General features: G+C 37.4%; 1 protein-coding gene across 4 annotated transcripts in view; it reads left to right on the forward strand.

The window, feature by feature from the left end:
- The window catches only part of HOOK3 (hook microtubule tethering protein 3), a 90,624-nt gene that overhangs the window by 24,725 nt on the left and 49,305 nt on the right, over positions 1-16,594 (forward strand). For 3 of the 4 annotated variants that reach the window (XM_054809804.1, XM_054809806.1, XM_054809805.1), the window contains exons 3-6: positions 214-286; positions 8,706-8,756; positions 11,769-11,901; positions 13,578-13,645. In XM_054809804.1, the coding sequence (XP_054665779.1) occupies positions 214-286; positions 8,706-8,756; positions 11,769-11,901; positions 13,578-13,645 (325 nt within the window). Of the gene's footprint in view, positions 1-213; positions 287-8,705; positions 8,757-10,558; positions 11,902-13,577; positions 13,646-16,594 lie in introns of those variants that run through there. The other variant, XM_054809807.1, reaches the window with a different exon arrangement.

The following is a 16,594-nucleotide window of genomic DNA, read 5'->3' on the forward strand; positions in this document are numbered from 1 at the left end:
ATGGCATACAGGTGAAGCTGTGCTGTCAACAGGGTGCAAGGCCTTAGAAAAGTGAGTAGTAACAGGATTCTGAACTACTATATACACGCCATGTGTTAGATGCAGAGGTAGTCGTTTAAATAACCTCAGCCCCCGATAGGGGCTTAATCACTAAGGTATCCTCACAGTTTCTGTAACCTGTTTTTAATAAATACTCTAATTTTTTTGTTTCAGAGATCCAGCTTACTTTGATGAAAATTGGTTGAACAGGATCAAAACGGAAGTAGGAGATAATTGGAGGCTGAAGGTATTTCACTTAATTTGCTTGTCTGTGAATCTGTATTTCAGTTCTTAATACAATATTATACCTAAATATTAGCATATTTCTAGATTAAGACCTTGCTTTATAGTACAGCATTTTGAATTTTAGACCATTTTAGTTACGCTTACTTGTTTATGGTGTTATAGTCCCACACAGTTTAGCAAAGACAAGACATTTTGAGTTTGTAAATAGGCTTCAGTAATTTAAAAGGGAAATATTAAATTTTATGCATCAATTATCTCTATTTGGTTTTCAGATGTTGAATGAAAGATTTTTTAAATGTGAAAGTAGCATTTAAAAAAAGAGCTCTGAGAAGCAGCTGCACAAAAATAGCAAAATAATAAGCAATTTATTTAAATGAAAATGGCAAAGTGATGTTTCCTTTTACTTTGTCAGCTCTGCACAACTACTGAGCTTTAGAAGAGGAAGTCGTGTTTTTCTTATGTTGTTTGTATTCAGCATGTTTTTTAACCGCGGTCTATTTGCCGGGTCATTTATATCAGTATTCTAGTACTTTCTCTGCAAATCTTAAGGCCATAGGATTTACAGTGCTACAGATAAGGAACATTTTGGTTTATGAAAACTGAAGAACACAGTTTCACATCCAGATGTTAGTGTAGTTTCTGACCAGTTTTGTTCAGAGAATGATATATGCACCTTTCTAAATTGCCACTTCCAGCTTGACTACTTGGGGCAACAAAATAGAGATGGTTTGTCTTTTAGTTCATGTTTCCTATAAACCCATTTTGTTCCAAGCCATGAAAACCCCTTCTGAGCATCTGGGGAAAGGCTACAACTATGACATGTTCTAGTACTTAACAGGCTGGTCAACATCTCTGGCTGAATAGAAGGGACACACAGATAAGTGCTGCCTGGGACAAGGATGGCATATACTGCTGCTGTGTATGTTTTGACTTGACCAGCAGACCTGTCAACACGGTCTCTGCTGCCTGGCCAGCTGTGTGCAAGTCTGGGCTGCTTTAGAATGCTTCGTCTGCCCGGGCTGCCAGCAAAATTGTGGATACATTGATGAGGATCTATTGACTGGCTGGTGAATAAAAGATTCTTAAAAGATCTTTAAAAAGCTTTGTTAGTTCTGCTGCTTGCAGAGCAGTTAATTTAAATGAACTTTTCAAAGAAGCATATGGAATTGCAAGTGAACAGCTGGATATAAGGTTTTATTTTTCTCTGAAATATTTCTGTGGCTTTTTTCTAAGGAATATTGAAGTCTTGGCTGTTAAATTTGGAGAAAAACAAATAGAAGTGCTATAGTAGCATTTCAGGTAACTGAAAGCAGAGCAGCAGCTTCCGTGACTCTCATATGGAGCTTGAGGAATAATTTTTTTGTGTGTGTCTCCCACCAGTTTGGCAGATACTAAGGCTTAGCAGGTATGAATGAAAAAAAAAAAAGACTGAGAGAGCTAGTAACTTCCTTATGTGGTTGTGGTTGGAAAAGCATCAGGTCAAATTTCAGTTTCTTGCTGATGTAATTCCTTCTTGTTTTTCGTATATATATATGTGTAAATAAGAACTAAAGACTAATTTTTGTTTGTTTAAAAGATGTATACTCCAGGTTTTTGTATACATTTTTTATATACCACTTCCCTTTTCATGAAGAATATTAAAAGGCACAAATGTGTTATTTTAACTCTTATTTTGTAACCAGGAAAGTAATCCTATACTTTGCCAACCGTTTTCTTTATATGCAAGTAAACACTATTAGTAATCTCGTTGTTCAAATGTCTATCAGTCAATCTGTCATTTATAGTCTGGCTTGTAGGAACATCTGTCCATTTCTATTTGTTTGTCACTAGATTTAAAATGTAGGCAACATACTTCTGCGTGTCTCGATGATACAGATTTCCCTTCATATTTTAAGAAGTACCATGAGAAATGATAATTGGCTTATCTCACTATCTCACAACTCATGATAATTACCTGAGTTATATTCTTGTTGCTAAACATGGTTGCTCTTTGCCTCTGATATCATATGGTGTAATGGTTACCACTTGTACAAGCTCCCAGTATTATGAACTACATAAAGGAGCCAGTCTAGTAGGGGAAATAAGTAAACAAACCAAAACAAACCAAGATGTTATGTGCAGGTGGTTTTACTTTGTGGAACAGTGGTTAGGAGGCTCTGATAGACACCCTCCTAATCACTGTTGAAAGAGATATTCAGAAAATCATGCAATTGTTAACTTTGAATTGGGTGCTGTCCTGTATGGGGAATAAACAAGGATATATGGTTCAGCTTTCATTATTTTCTTGCTCAGCAGTTCACTTTCCGATAACTTCAAGAATGCTGTCTTATTAAAAATATTGTTCCAGTTGCTCTACCAGTGTAAAACAAGTGTGTACATTCACAGGGATGTTGTTATATTCTTGGCTTCAGGACAGGTTGTCTAACTTGAGAGACTGAGCAATGCACAGGATAGAAAAAGGGAAATGTTACAACTCAGGGGACTTGCAAAGTAGGAAGTGTTCAGCAAGCATTCTGTATATTACACCTGACCAGATCTTTGTTGGCTGTGTTTAGTAGGGAAACATGTTTGTTACTTCTTTGGAGTTAAAATTCCTGGGGCATAGCATACATTAGTGTACATAGCAATTTATGTTTTCCCTTGGGCAACAAAACCCCCTACTTCTCACTGCTGTCTTAATTGCAATTTTATAGGGGGGTTGGGGGGGGAAGCAAAGACGTATCTCTTTCCTGATGTGCAATCCTGATGTGGAACTGAACATTTTAGTATAGTCGGTTTAAACTTTGTACACACTAGTATTTCATGCTGAATAAGATGACATTTTGAAGATAAAACAGCCTTTATTGAAAATGGAAAACAACATAGAAAATAATTCTGCCAAAATTTTGCAGGAATGAAATTCCCTTATCAGGAAACAAGAATAGTTCAATGTCAAGTCACACAGGAATGCCAGTAACAGAACAGAAATGTAAACAGTTGATGATTTGATACACACATATGAATTTTGGCGATTGCAGGTTAAGTTGTTGACTGTCTGAAGGATGGGATAAAACTGACACCCTTCCCCCCCCGGCCCCTTCCATTCAGTGTGATTGTACCTAGCTTGGGAAAGGAAGGAGATAGATTGTTCAGCTTGATTTCTGACTTTTTCTTCTGGACTTTTAGCTTTGGCATTCAGACTACCACATCAGTTTAAACTACAGTTTTATCGATGTTTACAGTAGCAAGCTGTGTTTATTCCATTACTGAATAGCACATTCAAACAAAAGGACCCACTAGACTTTCTGCAGATAGTACGGTTTGAACGCCTTGTGTTTAATACAGTATTGCAAGATGGAGTGATTAATGAAATTACAGAATACTTAGTGGTGTAATCTAAGTAAACAAACCTGATTTTTGAGATTTAATTTTGACTCCCTGCAGTAGTACAGTTATGTTTACTCTGAATACTTCCACAGTACAAGCTAGGTTGACTGACGGAGTAATGGAAGCTAGTGTTCAGTGTACAGTATCATCTTTCTGCTACTTTCTTGTTCCTTTGCAAGAGAAGGGAGCACTTACTCATGAGCAACCTTTTAGAGTTTTTTTTCTGATAAGGGTGGAAGCCTGTAATGTGAATGTTTTTCTGCAAGCAAGAAGCAGAGATTATAAGTGTATTGTAAGCCAGCATTCATTTATGACAAAAAGATAATTAACAACTGATACATTTAATTCTGTTTCAGTATACCATTAATTCATAATTAATGTCTCTAAACATAAGTTTAATGTGGGAATGCTCTTTGTATTCAGAGCCACATTCAATTTTTTTTGTCGCTGTCATTTAACTTAAGTGTCTGTATCTGTTCTTTTTGGGATTTCTTTTTGCAGAGGGCAGGTTGGAGGGGGATAACCCCCAAAGCTAGTGGTATAGTCTCTCTCTAGCCCCCATTTTAGTGAGGAGACAGGCTCCTGAAGAATGCAGTTTAGAGCAGAAACCTAATGTATTTGATGGGAACAATGCATGCACACTCCCCCTCCCCTCCTTCCCCACCCCTCCTCCCCTTTTAAGTGTAGCTGGGAAGAACATGCACCTTAATGAGATATCTGGGGCTAATGGATTAAGAATTCACTCACCACTTGTATGTGTGCCCTAGGAACACTTCCAGAGGTTATAAGGCTCTTAATTACAATCTGTGTGAAGGGAAATAAGTCTGTACATAATTACCCAGGAAAGATACTGTTGAACAGCATTTCAGAACTCTGGGGTTCCCATTTGGACACTTCAGGACCTGAAATGTAAAAAGATAAGTCAATTTACAGAGTCTTCAGCACAAATGGTATTTCAGTCATACATGTGATATAAGGTTAAGTGCAGAATTGCTGTCTCAGTGTTAGAAAACAAGAAGTTAGATAACCCATGCTCCCTTCTTGTCAGCAATCACAAGCTTAAGGACATTTCTACAGCTCACTTCATCCAGCTTGCCTTTTGTTGCTCAAGTATAGTCATAAAGAGAGAAATCTAAACCGACTGCCCTTACAGACTCTCAGTTTGGAACCAGTAAGTAAATTGGTAATTAAATAAAAATAGAGATTTTGTATGACAGGTGAGGGGGAAAAAAAAAAAGAGAAAAACCCACAAACATTAAGTCATATGGTGTTGCCAGATCACGTATTGCCTTCAGTAACCCAGGGCACATCATCTCTGCTTTCCAGCGAGTATATCAGGTTAATGCTGTGTAATAAGGGTCAGTCTTATATTGAACAGTGTGTCCTAACTGTAAACCGAGAGGGTAAAGATTATTTAACATAAGGAACACTCACACCGCTCAGCTGTGGATATTAGTGAAATATGTGTTCAAAGAATGAATGATAACATGCAGGTTGCATGTTATGGATGCATTAATTCAAAGTGGATGTCCTCTTCTTGGTAATATGAGATTGGGGAAATAAACTAGGAAATGACAGATGGAAAAGAGATTGAAAATGAATAGAGATTAATCTCAAAATAATTAATAATCCATCTGTTGTGAGTTGCAACAGCTTTTGAAGTGGAATAAAGCATAGTTGACACTATTTCCCCCCCCCCCCCCCGTAAATTTCATGTCTTTTCCAATAGAGGTATGGGTGCAGGGAATGGATATGAAAGAGGGTAGTGTATGTGCTTTGTATGCAAGGGGAGGAAGACAGGTTGCTCATGCAAGCATATAAGCATCCCATGTGATCATGGGCTGATGATCAAAGGATGATACAGTGCTTCATAGTCATGATTGATATTGGAAATTCTATCTGTTCTATCATTGCATGATTTAATGGTCTTTGTTAACTAGTTATAGTTAGATTTTCCCCATGTGCTTAAGAAAAAGAGGACAAAAAAATTCTGAACAGCCATCACCTGCTGTGATTTAGATTTCTGATGTAATTGGTTGTCTTTACACTTTCTTGTGCCATTGTTCATTTTCAAACATCTCCATTTGAAGTCTTCCTGTTAAGAACTTACGCTATGATCTGACAAATGTTACTGGAGTTAGAGTTGAATCTCAAAACAAAAACCAATTGTGGTAGTTTCCCATGATGATTCTCTGCCAGTGGCAGTAGAACCATCTAAGTGTATTCACTGCAGACAAGTTAAAAAAAAAAAAATATCGAGAGCTCTCCGAGTAATACTGAAGATCATTGTTAAGTTTAAACCAGTCTATAAAGAAACTGCTTTTGCCTTATAATTGTCTGATTGTGTGCTACATACAAAGATGGTACAGTTAACTCTTGAAAGCAAGTTACCCTAGTACTGCTGATTGCCAGTGTAATAAAATAGGACCTTGAAGACAAGATTTTTTTTTTCAGTTCCTCTGTTGTTTTCTTTTTCTGAGGATACTGCCCTATATGTTAGTTTTGATGACAGATTTTGATAAATATCGATTTTGTCCCAGTGTCTCAACTCTAAGCTCTATGGTAGTTACACGGAGCAAGATGACTCTTTCTGTTCAAGGGCTTTTACTTCAAACAATGCTTACAAGGAAAGGGGAAAAGAAGTATTTTTTAGGTGGGTACTTTCCCTTTTGTTTCTCATTTTTTGGGATTATGTTCAAGTTCAAGGTTCCTCAGAACGTTCTCATCGGTAAACTGGACTTAAATTCTGCAACATGGCCTTTGTGTTTCTGTGGCACTTTCTGCAGCAGACTCAGGTAAATTACAGACTGGAAGATTCTAATGAATCAAATTTGAAAATTATATTCCAATCAGTGCAGTATTCTTTGTGGTGATTCAACATCAAAATCAAATTATTTACATTTCTTTAAATTCTTAAATCTGTTGCAGACTTTGTTTATGATTGTGCAGAGAGAGGTGGTGGTAATTGCTTTTGGGCAGACAGCTAGAAGATAGTTTTAGTTCTTATAGAAACATGATATTAGAGAAATAGTATGTGTTTGGAAGTAGAAGGTGTAAACCTGAAAGTAAACTAATTATTTTGCTGTTATGGGAGGGACAGTAAATGTTACATGCTATTATCTGGCATCTCCAGTTCTCATTCTAGGTTGTCAGAATATTTGATGTGTCACTTTTCAAGTCCAAGTGAATTTTTGTTTCTTGTATGACTTAAAGTTCGGTGATTATGAAGACAATCAGGATGTTTTTGTATCTTAAGTGGTCAGCTTTTGCCACTTTTTTCCAAAAGGGAGTGGATTAATAGGAGTAAGGTAATCAGATCATTATCACTTTGGATTTCATGGCTAAATCTGTAGAGTGTGTGTGTAGCCTTTTCTTAAGTTTCTCTTGGAAAAGAGCCTGGATTTTGCTTTCATCAGCTTGTTTTGTCTGAGTTTGTCTCTATATGTCAGTATCATGTTTCCGGTTTTCTGTAGTGTTTCCTCAGATCTTTTGGAAGATAGATGACTTCTGCCAGTGGATAGAATCTCTTAGCTGGATATTTTTTGAATGTAATCAAGAATATAGAAGTTATTGTGGGCTTTAAAGACAGTTGGGATATAATAAGTTTTGCTCTCCCTTCTTTACAGTTTCACAGTTTGCTACTATGGCTACTGTTGTCAGCAACAGCACTTTGTGAGTCCTAATTCAGTCAGGTTCAGTCTTTGCAGGACCTGGTTATAGACTTGATAGAATCATTTAGGTTGGAAAAACCTCTTCAGATCATTGAGTCCTACTGTTAGTGCTGCACTGCCAAGTCCACCACTAAACCATGTCCCTAAGCACCACATCTACACAAGTTTTAAATACCTTTAGGGATGGCGGTGACTCAACCACTTCCCTGGGCAGCCTGTTCCAATGCTTGACAAACCTCTTGGTGAAGAATTTCTTCCTAGTATCCAATCTAAACCTCCCCTGGCACAATGTGAGGCCATTTCCTCTCATCCTATTGCTTGTTACTTGGGAGAAGAGACCAACACCCACCTGGCTACAGCCTCCCTTCAGGCAGTTACAGAGACCGATAAGGTCTCCCCTCAGCATCCTTTTATCCAGGCTAAACAATGCCAGTTCCCTCAGCTGCTCCTCTGTCACAGCAGACAATGCACTGCTACTACTATCTAAATTCCTTGCTTAAAAGACTCAGACATTAATTGGTGGGAATGTGTAGCAGTTGCTTTCAGCAAAGGTATTTTTTTTTCCCCACTGAATATCACCTATAAGATCCATTGGGCATTTTTATAATTTTTAAAGGCACACTCTACCTCAGAGACTTGATGTAAATAGATTTTTGCTGGGAAAGGAGCAGTATTCTGTACTAGAGAAGTGTGGCATAGATTCTATATGGTGGGAGACACTTAACTGATGCCATTCGTTATGCAAGTGACCAGAAGCTGTCTTTGTGTGGCAGTGAAGGCATCACTGAGAAATGTGAATTTTGCCTTGAATACTGTAAGACAAACATTCAATTGTAACGAACTGGGGTGGGGGGGGATGAACAAAAGGAACCAAGAGGAATAAATAATGAGAAAGTTAATAAATTAAACTTACATATGTTGGGAATAAAGGAGGATATTGAGCAGTAGCTGGTTTTGGTTTGGAAGGTGGTTTGTCTCTATAGAAAGTACATCACTAGGATACTTTGAGAAGAAAGGAGGAAAAGAATGGTTCAGCTTATGGATACAAAAATAATCCTATGATAAACAAGTACTCCAAAAAAGATTCATGCTTTAGAGTCAGATTTAAAGCCTATCCAAGACTGTGTTATGTTTTTCATAAATTTAAATGGGTTCTATCAATTACTAAACATTTGTGATCAGGTCTGGAAGCCTGATCATAAGGGACTGTTGCATAATTTTCATGATTCTAAATTAAACAGCTCAAACAGAAAGTCTCATTGTGTGAATAGATGTAATTGTATGATTCTTTTATGCAATTCTTCTGTAATTGCCTACTTTATGATCATTTATCTGTTAACTTCTTCCCTGCATTTATTGTATTTCCTCCTTCTTGTCAAATAGGTAAGCAACCTGAAGAAAATTTTAAAAGGAATATTGGATTACAACCATGAGGTAAGAACAGTTTTAAGTGATCTATATCAACATTCCTTTTTTGCTACATATTTTAATTAACCTGTTTAATGTAAATTATATTCTTCTGATCAAGTTCTGACTTCTTGTTGCAATGTATTTGGCATACAGAGTATTTCATGGCCTATTCTCAGGTGTTAGCCTTCTCTAAAACTTCTCATCTGCTTTACTGAACACTCAGAGCTTCCAGAGGTGTCTGATGTAAAAATTCTGATGATGGTCTTTAACAGTACCTGTGTTTGATTTCCCCCTCCCTGCTCCAGCTAAAGACTGCCTCTTTCCTTTTTTTTTATCTCTTCAGAGAGAGGAAAGAGCTGTTTTAGCCTCTTCCCACATTAAAACTTTCAATCAAATGTTTTAATCCTGGGATATTGGAGTCTGCTCTGGGCGTTCTCTCTTACACTATTGAGCAAACTCAGAAATGAACCACTCCCAAGGAGATAAAATACGGTATTTTTTTCAGTGGTGAATCTGCAGCTGAAGTACGCTTTTATTTTCAGTGATGTTTTGAGGCAAATTGATCTATACAGGCTGCAGCACAAATTCCATAATATGTACACTCTGGATATTGCTGGTCTCAAAGTGTTAGCTTCTCATAAGTAACTTGTTAATAAACTGAAGTCTTTAAAAATGAACAGATTTTCAGAAAGAAAAAGTTAGGCTCATAAGCTCGTATTTAGTAAATGGTCAGGTATCTGTGTTAAAATAAATTTTGAAATTGGATAGTTAAGCAAGTTGGTTTTAACTGACAATTCTAGAAAGAAGTAAATTTTTTGTTATAGAAAATTAATATTGCTATGACGAAGTGATGCCATCTTCTTTTTGGCTAGTTAGTATGTGTGATGATTAAGCTTCTGGTGGGAAAGCTTTACTGCTAAGCAAGTTTTGAGCTGTTTTAAGCTGATTGTGTTCTGCAAAGGTAATGTGCATTTATAAGTTTGATTGAATTTTGATTTCTTTTTTTTTCTTCTGAGGCAATGCTTGTGGTGATAATGGAGATGATCTGGATTCTACTATGAATCCTGGTTATGTTTTCCTCAACCTGATTCCCCCTTCTAACCAATCACCTTCTACAAAACTATAGATGTGAATGTATATGGATTTTACCTGGTTTTGCTAAAAGCCTTTGAAAAGTGTATATGCTAATTTTGTTCATTTTCAAAAATTCAGAAATTTATAATGCATTCATGAGGACAGTCTTTCAACAGCTATCCTACATTGCTGCCTTTGGCTTCTTGTTCTTCCATTGGCAAAGTTAATTGTTTATAGCTTGCGTGCTTTGTTATGTCCCAATAATCTTGCTGCAGAACTCTGCTGCACTGGAATCGAAACTTCCTTTTTTTTTTTTTTTTTTTGGTAAAGGTATTTTATATTTATTTTTTAAAAAGGGGAAAAATACTCTTTTATCTCAAGATGTTTACTGTAGAGTCTGTCCTTCATTTTCATAGTTCTTTCAATTTTTTTTTTAATTAAAATTGTATCTCATGTTTATTTCAAAAGCATCCTTGGCTTCTTCATAGTGCCTGCTGATGTGCCTCTTTCCTTCAGCTTTCTTCAATGGCAATTATATTATTAGTAACTATGAAGCAATACCAGTATCATTAACTTAAATCTAGCATTGCATTTGAAAGAAATTCAGGAACTACAGATGAATATGTAAACACATATCAAGATTTGTATTATTCGAAGAATATTGTGTTTTACTGTATTACAGCTGTTTATATACTATGGTAATATTTTCCATTGTGCATGATGCATTCACGGAATTCTTATTTTCTCACTAGAATACCCTAAAGGAAGTCTTTTCCAACAAGAACGAATCTGGGTCCTTTAAAGTATGCAGAGATTTTTAACAGTGCTGGTGCTCATTCTTTGAGAAAGCTGTTAAAAAAAGAAAAAAAAGCCACGGTACAAAAAACAACATTCAAAGCAAGAACAAATTCAACCACAACAATTCCACAAAGCCCAACCCTGGAAAACTTTTGAATGGCTTGATTTCCATGTATTCTTCATACATCTGTTAAATGTTTTTTATAAATACCTTTACCTGATTTTCTGTTTTTCTTGAGTATTAACATGAAAAAGGGCATCCAGCAAACAAATTACTTATTCCCTCCATAGTCATTGTTTCTCTGCTTAAGAAGTGACAGTTTCTTTTTATCTGCAATTAATGTGTCAGAGTTGTGTTTAATTCCATATTTCATATTCATATTTTCAGCCCCCTGAAAGCTCTTTATGAACAATTTAGCAGAATTGTTTAATTCTTTATACTGACAATCATTAGTGTAAATCCTTCTTAATTATAAATCAGATTACATTAATTGTAAGTCACATGGGATTTTTTGTTTTGTTTTGTTTTTTTCTTTCTCCATGTGGGCTGTTTAATTATGTATTGTACTACTACCTCAAATTCTCTTCTATGAAACTAGTTTTCTTAGCTCTGAGGCTTGCTAAATATCTTTAAATTTTCTAAAAGTGTGAGGCTGATTGATGGAGTTTTTTGCAGTCTTATATTTGTCATCCATCAGAGCTAGACACATGTATAAGTGAAGTATCTCAGTTTCTGGCTTTCTAATGGTAAGAAATGTGAGATTTGTGTATAATATTTTATGCTATGTAAGGTGGCGTTAGGTGTTAGATTTTTAATGGAATGCTTTAAAAAAAATTATCCAGATGCTCTTCATCACCATGGAAGCCTGCCTTTGTTACCTTTCTTATCTGAAGAAAAAATCTTGCCAACTTTGAATAATAGTTTCCTGTTAGTTGAGACAGTCAGGTTTGTCTTCTCCCAAATATTAGTTGTGTCAGGCAGTATAGTGTAATATTTGGATGTTAGGTGTTGGGCAATTTAATTTGTTTTAAAACAATAGTGGATTGAAAACTAAAGTACAAGTGAATTGCTCTTGTTGATTCTGAATCACTTTTGTATTTTGAAATGTGTGTATATGTATACGTGTAGTGATACAGACATGTATGTGCTGGGTCTTTATGCAGATTCTAGGGCAACAGATTAATGACTTCACCCTTCCTGATGTTAACCTGATCGGAGAGCATGCTGATGCTGCAGAGCTCGGAAGAATGCTTCAGCTTATTTTGGGATGCGCTGTGAATTGTGAACAGAAGCAAGGTATTAAATTTTGAAAGTGTGTTTTCTCCCAGGCAGTGAATGAAAATCCAGCTTGTTGTGTAACTGCTTAGGGGAAAAAATTGTATTTCTCAGGTTGCTGTCAAAGACAAATGTATTTTTTTTCCAGTGATGATGATATTTTGTCCTACAAATAATAACTGTTGTTTTATTATAAGCTTCACTAGTTTCGGTGTCTCAAACTGTGGAACTGGTTTTGCTTCCAACATGCATATTTTCAATTTTTGTTTGCTGAGCTGAAAAGGCATTTTACAAAGGAAAATTCTTGGGCCCACCCTTTAACCATTTATGAGATAGATCAGGATAGTTAAGAATAAAAAAATGTGATCATTGCGCTACTCTGTGTGACCCTTGGTTTTAGGAATGCATTCCAGTCAGCATCTTACTACATGGCCGAGAGCCATCAGTATGACTGTGGTTTGGTCTGAAGATATGTCTGGTGTTATCTGCGATTTCTGAGACTTTTGCATGGGGTTGGCAAATAGGAAAAAGTAATATTGGCAACCGTGCCCTTCTGGGCAGCAGCTGAAGACCAAGCATGACAAAACGTCATTTGAGGTATGTGTTAGGCAATTGAATCCCACTTCAGGGTCACTGAAAGAGACTTCTGCCTCTCTTGACTCCCATGTCAACGTCTATCTGACCTGCACAGGTAAAATAGGGACCTGTTCATTTTTCCTGCAGATGCCACAGAGGATGTGATGAACAACAGAGATGCTTGTTGAAGTGTCCCACATCTCACACTCTAAACTTGCCTTGGAGACAGGGTGTCTTATTGTTGCCCAATTACTTTAAATTACATTTAATTCAATTAATTTTGTGACTATTTGGCATTCTCAATTGTTATTCCTGTGTTTATCTTATTCTTCCAGTCTGAACATTAAAAATGTATGTGTTTGAAATATTGGAACAGTCTGGTTTTATGTACTTTGAGTGACACTTGGTATGACATAATTAGTCACTTTGAGGTGACTGCTTTTCAGCATTTTCCTCTTGGGCAAATCATTAAAAGAATAAAGATCACGTGTAAAGGTGATCATATCTGACAGGAAACCATATGATACTGGGCAAGTCATAAACTTCTTGACTTGGTCTAAATGTCAGAATTTGTCATTCTAACCACTGTATCATCTTACAAGGTACCTATTGTGTAGCTCACATCTACACAGAGGTGAGGAATAAAAATTGGAGGGGACTTACTTGTGATAGAGCAAAAATAAGAATAGAAAGCAAGAACGGATATGAAAATGCCTTGAAGTGAGGATGCTGTAGGAAGGCAGGACATTATTGTTAAACTTATGGAAAAGGACAACCTGTGCATGGATCGTGTACTTGTATAGCCTGAATAGTTTGGGAACCAAGTGAGAAAAGGAGTATAAGTAGTTATTTCAGAAGTGTGAGATGCCAGAAGGAAAAAAGTGGATGACAATCATACACTTTTTTCATTGTGGCAGACTTCCAACGAGCCTGGATTTATGTCTGAACAGACTTCTGATAAATTCTTGTTGAGTTTGTTGGGCTGGGACTTGGGTGGTGATTATGTATTTCAGTGTCATCTGTTGCACCTAGTCATTTTGTAGGAAGGATGCAGCTTCTGACCTCATGTTCTGTATGACTTGAGTTTCAACAGTAACATTTCAGAATGCTCTTATTTTCAGAATACATCCAGACCATAATGATGATGGAAGAATCAGTTCAACATGTTGTCATGACAGCCATTCAGGAGGTATGCTGGGATGCCCATAGTGTGTAAAAGTTCAGCCTTTCAGTATTTTACAAAACTATGCTTTTTCCCACTTTGGAAAAACTTAGTTGGGAGTAAAGAAAACAAAGGGCATAGATTTTTCCATTTTACATTGAAAATTATCTTATTTTTCCTTAGAAAAACAAATCAGTAAAGCTTGCTTTATGTCGAGGAACTCTGGTTCAATGTCCCACTTTTCTTTAAATCTAGAAGATTGAAACTTCTAGATGTTTTTGATACTGGGTTCCCTTTCCTTTACCTTTCCCACCCTGTGGCTCCTGAAGTGCACTAGACAGCTTTTATATGAGTAAACAAGTATTGTAGAATTACTTCAAAATTTGTACCTCGAAATTGTAAAACACCATGAACTGTAATTTTATTATTTTTTTTTACTGGACAAGTAAAAAGAAATAGATAGCAGAGTATTATTTTGTCACCTGTGGTGTTATGAATAGGCTAATGATGGTATTTGTGCTAATATGTTTTTACAAGTTAGTAGGTATGCTGCAGTGTATTTTGTAAAAGTATGTTCAGTAGTAAATTAAAACCATAGTGAAAATAAACCCACAGTGTTAGTAACCACATAGCCATGAAGCCCCCATGTGACTTCTTAGGAGCCCAAATTCCCGTAAGTGAAATACCTATCAGTATTCATAGATGGAGGAAATCACTGGTAACCCTGTTTCTCTCTGAAAAAGAGAAACTAAATTCCACATTGACCTCTAGAGCAATTTCACTTTTCTGTAATGTCTGAATAGCGAAAGAGACGTCAGTGAGCCTACAAGGGACCCTGTCCCCTATTGTCATTTTCACCAATGCTGTACTCACTGTACATCCTGTTGTCTGTGGGGTTCTATCTCTAACATTGCAGAGAGGACTTTTGAAATGAGCATCGAAATAATCCTTACGCTAAATCATCTTCCAGTTAGTGCTGCCAAGCACCAGTTTGCCTGAGTTTTGGGATATTTTACTTTTGCATTATTTTTAAGTGTACTACAATGTTTTGGTGGATTTTTCTAATGTCTTCTTTTATTAAACCCAACTTTCAGCATCACTTTATTCTGCACTGTCTTAAAATAGAAAACCTTCTCTTATCCTCCGTCCTTCTGTTGAAAATCTCCTGTCTGATTTTTGTAAAAAAATGGCCTTTATTTGATAAAACAGCCAGATCTGGAGCAGCACACAATTTTTGGCATTTTATGAGTAGGCATTGAACTTGTTTAGTGTTTCTTCCCTTTCTCAGAGATGGGGAGTAGAAATCGGAGAAATCACAGGATGAAGGTCTGTTCTTCTAGAACAGATTTTTGAAACTCAGTGGATCAAATAGCTTACTGTTCAGAAACTGATGCAGTTCTGTGTGATTTTAATGCTACCTTCCAAGCTGATAAGAAATCCAAGGCATTCAGAACCAAATGAGGAGGATCTCAGGTGCTTAACAAAGAGGGTCAGAAAGGTCACTGAGAGCAGGACCTCCCTCCATTATTTTTCAACAGTCTTAGGGGTCTGGAGAGGTCCCAGTCAACTGGAAGGTGGCAAAGGTTATCCCAATTTTCAAGAAGGGAAAGAAGGAAGACCCTGGTAATCGCAGGCCTGTCAGTCAGTCTCATTTCAGTGCTTGGTAAAATTATGGAGAAAGTTACTCAGAGTGTCACTGAAAAGCACTTGAGAGACAATGCAGTTGTTGGTTGTGGCCAGCACGGGTTCACGAGGGGAAAGTCTTGCTTGACTAACTTAATTTCCTTTTATGACAAGGTCGCTCATCTAGTAGACGAAGGGAAGCCAGTGGACGTGGTTTTTTAGGATTTTAGCAAAGCTTTTGATACTCTCACAGTATTCTTCTGGAAAAATGTCCAGCATACAGCTAGACAAGTCCATAGTATTTTGGGTGAGCAATTGGCTGATGAGTTGGGCTCAAAAAGTAAATGGGGTTACATCAGGCTGGCGGCCAGTCACTAGTGGGGTTTCCCAGGGGTCAATTTTAGAGCCAGTGCTCTTTAATGCTTTTATAAATTATCTGGATGCAGGAATTGAATATACATCAAGTTAAGTTTGCTGATGACACTAAACTAGGAGGAGCTGTGGACTCCCTTAAGGCTAGAGTGGCATTATAGGGAGATCTGGATAGAGAGCTGAGCAATCACCAACTGTATGAAATTTAATAAGATCAAGTGCTGGATTCTCCACCTGGGATGGAGTAATCTTGGTTATACGTATAAAACTGGAGGATGAGAGGCTGGAGTGCAGCCCTGTGGAAAGAGATCTGGTAGTCTGGGTTGATTGCAAATTGAGGATGAGTCAACAGTGTCCCCTGACAGCCAAAAGGGCCAACCGTGTCCTAGAGTGTATCAAGCACAGCATAGCCAGCTGGTTGAGGGGGGCGATTGTTCACTCTGCACTGCGCTGGTGTGGCCCCACCTCAAGTACTGTATGCAGTTTTCGGCTCCCCAACATAAGAAGGACATCAAACTTATTAGAGTGTGTCCAGAGGAGAGCAATCAAGATGATGAAAGGTCTTGAGGGCAAGACTTAAGAGGAGTGGCAGAAGTAACTTGGTTTGTTCACCTTGGAGAAAAGAAGGCTGAGGGGTGACCTCATCGCAGGCCACAGCTTCCTCAAGGGGGGCAGCAGAGGGGGAGATGCTGATCTCTCTCTGGTGACCAGTGATAGGATACAAGGAAATGGAATGAAGCTGCGTTAGGGGAAGTTCCCATTGGACACGAGGAAAAGTCTCTTCACTGAGAGGGTGGTCAGTTACTGGAACAGGCTCTCCAGGCAAGTGGTCGTGGCACCAAGCCTGTCAGACTTCAAGGAGCATCTGGACGGTGTTCTTAGTCATATGGTTCAGTTTTAGGTAGTACTGTGGGAAGGGAGTTGGACTCAATGATCCTTATGGGCCCCTTCCAACTTGAGATATTGTATGATTCTGACAAG

This window comes from Grus americana, chromosome Z, assembly GCF_028858705.1.
Source record: "Grus americana isolate bGruAme1 chromosome Z, bGruAme1.mat, whole genome shotgun sequence".
NCBI lineage: Eukaryota > Metazoa > Chordata > Aves > Gruiformes > Gruidae > Grus > Grus americana.